The sequence below is a fragment of the Chrysemys picta genome, chromosome 13 (assembly GCF_011386835.1).
Source record: "Chrysemys picta bellii isolate R12L10 chromosome 13, ASM1138683v2, whole genome shotgun sequence".
NCBI classification, from domain to species: Eukaryota; Metazoa; Chordata; order Testudines; family Emydidae; genus Chrysemys; species Chrysemys picta.
The window spans coordinates 5,751,966-5,757,080 of record NC_088803.1 but is presented as its reverse complement, the minus strand read 5'-3'; the positions used below and the strand labels follow the sequence as shown (position 1 = coordinate 5,757,080).

The window sequence follows — 5,115 nt, the reverse complement described above, 5'->3', positions numbered from 1 at the left end:
CAGCAATCTTCTGATCCTGGTGTCACAGCGCCCCATTCCTGCAGCCCAAGGGCCCCTCCCTCACCCAGTGTCAGGCGCTCCTCCCCTCTGGAGAACCCAGGTGTCCGGGCCCTTCTCCCAACTTCTCAAGTGTCACCGCGCCCCCTGCTGGAGAACACAGGTATCCAGGCCTCTGCAGGTTCCCTTTCCTAACCAATGTCACGGCACCCCCTGCTGGAGAACCCAGGCAACTGGGCCACGCCCAGCTATTCAGATGCCCCCTGGTGGCCAGTGGGCATGTTGCATGCCGCTTGCAGCTCCCAATAACCACACAGGGCCCATATAAGGTATATAGGACCAAACCACATTTTACTGTATGAGGGAGGACTTGGTGGGGGAACACCATATACATTTCAGGGTTCAGGAGGTCACTACAGAGACAACGATCTGGCAATTCCCAGTCCCGGAGCGCATCAGGCCACAATAGAGACGTATAGACATGCACCCCCCCATCCAACAGCCCCCTCAAAAAAGAGGGTAACCTTGCCCCCTGCCAGAGGAGGCTTAGAGGGAACCCCAGGGGCCCAGAGTCTATGGAGGGGGGGAAAGGTCTGCTTCTCTCTTATTTACAGCTGGGGGGAAGCATGCTGTGAAATTTTGGGGTGAATTTGAGAGGAGGTGTCACAGTCAGTTTGGGGTTGATTCCCCGCTTGGAAATTTTGGGGTGAATGCTGCTGATTTGGGGGTGAATCTTGTTCAATTTAGGGGGGTGCTCGCCTGCTATGAAATGGGGCTGAACCTAGCCGTGATTTGGGAGGAGGGATCTTCCCGTGAAATTAGGGTGAATCTGTCAATTTGGGGGGACGCTGAAACATACAGTGACATTGGGTGAATTCTGTCAGTTCTCAGGGCTGGCTGATGGGGTGAATCTGGCTGTGATTTGGGGGTGAACCCCACCAATTTGGGGTGAATCGCTGTAAAATGGGGTAGCATCATGCTCTGATTTTGGGGATGAATCTGTCAATTAGAGGGGTTGAAATTGCTATGATTTGTGGGTGAACAGATGGTTAATTTGTGACAGAATTGGGGTGAATCTTGCTGTCAGTTTTGGGGTGAACCCAGCTCTGAACTTGGGACCGCTGTGCCAGTTTTATGCATTGATTCCTGCTATAAATTTGGGGTGAACCCACTGTGAAATTTGGGGGCAAAGACGGCGCTGATGTTAGGGTGCAATTCCCAGCAAACTGCTATAAATGTAGGGGTGACTCCAGCTCTGAATTCGGGGCACATCTTATTAATAACTGTAGTGTGAACCAGGCTGTTAATTTGGGGGTGAATCTGCTATGAAATTTTGGGGTGAGGGCTAATTTGGGGGTGTCTTCTATAAATGATGGCAGCCTTCTGTCAGTTTGGGGGTTCTGAAATTGGGGGTGCATCTTGCTGTGAATTTTGGGGTGAACCTGATTCTGTTTTGGGGTGAACCTTGCTGTTAATTTGGGGGTGTATTTTGTTGGTATTTGGGGGCAAACCTGGCTGCCAATTTTGGGGTGAACCTGATTCCATTTTGGGGGAGGAACTTTGCTCTTTTGGGGTGAACCTGACTGTCAATTTGGGAGTTAAATCCTGCTGTCAGCTTTTGGGGGAACCCGAGTCCTCTGATTTTGGACCCACATTTTGCCAGTCAAAGGGTGAATCTAGGGCTGGATTTAGGGCTGCATCTTGCTGCCAATTTAAGCGGAGAACATGGCTTCTAATGTGGGGGTGCAACTTGCCAATATGGGGGTAAACCTGGCGTTTAACTTGAGCATGCATCTTACTGCCAATTTGGGGGGGGATGCTGGCTTTTAATTTGGGGCTGCAATGTGCCAATTTGGGGGGGACGCTGGCTTTTAATTTGGGGGTTCACCATGCTTTCAATTTGGGGGGTTCTGTAGTCTCTGCACCCCCTCTCCGAAGACGCCCCAATGAGCATCCCCCACAGTGGGAGGGGGTGAGTCTCCCTGGACGGGGTGGGGGCACCCCCTTTCCCACCTCTCACTCCGCTCCCGGCCCCGCCTCCCTTTTCCGCCGCTGCCTCCTCCCCCCGGCCGCGCTGTCCCTGGTGTGAATCAGCCGGTGCTTCTGCAGGTGCCCCGAGGTCTTGAAGGCTTTGGGGCACTCGGGGCAGGGGTAGGGCCGCTCCCCGGTGTGGATCTTGAGGTGACGGCGCAGCAGGAAGGAGTAGGCGAAGGTCTTGCCGCAGACGGAGCAGAGGTAGGGCCGCTCGCCGGTGTGCACCCGCTGGTGCTCGGTGAGCTGGGAGGCGGTGCCGTAGGCCTTGGGGCAGGCCGGGCAGCGGTAGGGCCGCTCGCCGGTGTGGGTGCGGGCGTGCTTGGCCAGCACGGAGGAGCGGGCGAAGGTCTTGCCGCAGCGCTCGCAGCGGAAGGGCCGCTCACCGGTGTGCACCCGCTGGTGCCGCAGCAGGTCGGAGGAGCGGAAGAAGCCGCGCCCGCAGCGCTCGCACCGGAAGTGCCGCTCGCCCGTGTGGAAGCGCTGGTGCTGGGCCACGTCCCACGGGCGCAGGAAGGTCTTGCCGCACAGCGGGCAGCCGTGCTTGCGCTCGGCCCAGTGGGTGCGCCGGTGCTGCGCCAGGTGGGAGGAGGACATGAAGGCCTTGGCGCAGTGCGGGCAGGCGAAGGGGCGCTCGCCGGTGTGCGACCGCCCGTGGGTCTCCAGCTGAGCCGCCTGGGCGAAGCCTTTGCCGCACTCGGCGCAGCGGAAGGGCTTCTCGCCGCGGTGCGCGGCCTCGTGGCGGAGCAGCGCCGAGGAGCGGGCGAAGGCCTTGCCGCAGGTCGGGCAGCCGTAGCCGCGGCCCTGGGGGGGCGAGCGGGCGTGGGGGCGCAGGTCCCAAAGCCGCGGGAACGCGGGCGCCTGGCTGGGGGCGGGAGGCGTCCGACATGGGGGAGGGGAGGTCCGGGGTGGCCGGGTTAGCCCATGGCGGCTGTAGGGGGGCGGAAAAGGGAGAGGCGGGTTAAAGGGCGTCACAAGGGCTTGGAGAAATGCCGAAAAATGGGGGGGGGGGCAGATGCCAGGAGACAGGTGTGGGCAGAGGCCGGGCGACGCGGGCATTGGGATACACGCGCCTGTGCAAAGGCCAGGTGATGGGGGGGGATGCCAGAGACACACACTGGGAGACACGCATGTGTGCAAATGCCAGGAAACTGACACTTGTGCAAATGCTGAGAGACACACGCACGGGAGACGTGCGCTTATGCAAAGGCTGGGAGCCAGACACTGGGTGACACGTGCTTGTGCAAAGGCTGGGAGACACACGCATGGGGAGACGTGTGCTTGTGCAAAGGCAGGGAGAGCCACGCCCGTGTGCAAACACCAAGGGAAAATGCACAGCCCTGGGCCCACCCCTGTGTGTACACACACTCACCCGGCACAGAGATCTGGGGACACGTCTTGGTTTCCCTTGCACGCTTTGCACACACCCTTGCCCAGCAATTTGCACGTGCACAGGACGCCCCCTTACACGCCTGCCCTCACTTGAAACAGACCCTCCTCCTATCACCCCGAGGATACCCACCCCCACAAAAATAATCCCCCAACACCCCCAGCCCCGCCTCTGTGCCCCCCAAAAGGTCTCCAGCTCAGCCTCTGTACCCCCCAAGCCCCCCAGCCCTAACCTGCCTCTGTGCCCCCCAAAATCTCCAGCCCCCCAAACCTCCCCAGCCCTGCCCTGCACGCCCCCCAAAAATAACCCTCAACCTCCACAAACCTCCTGAACCCGCACCCCCAAAACGCCCCTAGCCCACTGTTACCCCCAAATGCTGCCCCCAGACTTTGTTGGGCACAGAGCACCCTGGTTGGGGGGCCTGGAGGGAAAACGGGGTGTCGGGGGAAAGGGGGGCTGTGGGGGGCTGTGGGTGGTGGATGGGGTGGGGCGGAGGGGGGAGGGGGGGTCTGGTACCTGCCTCCTCTGGGCTGGGGGCTTCGCTGCAGCTGCAGCCGGGTCCCTGCGCCGCGTCCGCTGCGTCTCCCTCCCTCCCCCCGCCTCTATCCCGCTCCCTCCCCCCAGCCCCCTCCCCTTCTGTCCTCCCCCGCCCCCCGCCGCTCCCTCCCCCCAGCCCCCTCCCATTCTGTCCTCCCCCGCCCCCCCCGCCGCTCCCTCCCCCCAGCCCCCTCCCCTTCTGTCCCTCCCCCGCCCCCCGCCGCTCCCTCCCCCCAGCCCCCTCCCCTTCTGTCCTCCCCCGCCCCCCCCGCCCCCCAGCCCCCTCCCCTTCTGTCCCTCCCCCGCCCCCCCGCCGCTCCCTTCCCCCAGCCCCCTCCCCCTTCTGTCCCTCACCCGCCCCCCCGCCGCTCCCTTCCCCCAGCCCCCTCCCCTTCAGCCCCCCACCCCATCCCCCCTCCATCTCCCCAGCCCACTCCCCTCCGGCCCCCCTCCATCTCCCCACCCCCATCCCCCCTCCATCTTCCCAGCCCCATCCCCCTCAATCTCCCCAGCCCCCTCCCCTCCATCCCCCCTTCATCTCCCCACCCCATCCCCCCTCCATCTCCCAAGACCTTCCCCTTCATCCCCCCTCCCCCACCCCTGCCCCTCCCCTTCAGCTCCCCACCCCATCCCCCCTCCATCCCCCCTCCCCCACCCCCCTCCATTTCCCCTGCCCCCCCTCCCCTTCATCCCCCCCTCCCCCACCCCTGCCCCCTCCCCTCCAGCCCCCCATGCCCCCTCCATCTCCCCTGCCCCCTCCTCTTCATCCTCTCCCCTTCCCCACCCCCACCCTTCCCCCCTCCCTCTCCATCTCCCCAGCCCCCTCCCCTCCATCCCCACAGCCCCTCCCCTTCATCCCTCCCCTGCCCCCTTCCCCACCCCCACTCCTCCCCATCCCCCCTCCATTGCCCCTCCCCTCCCCCACTCTCTCTCCACCCCTCGCTCTAGGTCCCCCCTTCACCTGGGTCTCTATCACTCTAGCTTGGGGCTGACACATTCCCCCTTCCACACAACTCAACACAACACACAGGGGGCGCAGGACACACACGGACACACGGGACAGGGCCCGTCCCCGCCAGCAGGGGGCACAGACACACACACGGACACACACACAGTGGCGTCAGTACCAGACCAAAGCACCTGAAATTTCCTCCTTTGCG

The 5,115-nt window shown here is 62.7% G+C and overlaps 1 protein-coding gene across 1 annotated transcript; it reads right to left on the bottom strand.

The window, feature by feature from the left end:
* Positions 1 to 322: 322 nt before the first annotated feature.
* Positions 323 to 4,015, bottom strand: LOC101930995 (zinc finger protein 722). Its single transcript, XM_065565324.1, has 2 exons — positions 3,939 to 4,015; positions 323 to 2,959 (listed from the first exon to the last, which is right to left on the bottom strand). Exon 2 carries the CDS (start codon positions 2,623 to 2,625, stop codon positions 2,014 to 2,016), a length of 612 nt encoding a protein of 203 aa, XP_065421396.1. The 5' UTR covers positions 2,626 to 2,959; positions 3,939 to 4,015; the 3' UTR covers positions 323 to 2,013.
* Positions 4,016 to 5,115: the final 1,100 nt, after the last annotated feature.

Coding starts and splice junctions, on each gene's coding strand:
- LOC101930995 (XM_065565324.1), bottom strand. CDS start 2,625: ATGTCCTCCTCCCACCTGGCGCAGCACCGGCGCACCCACTGGGCCGAG.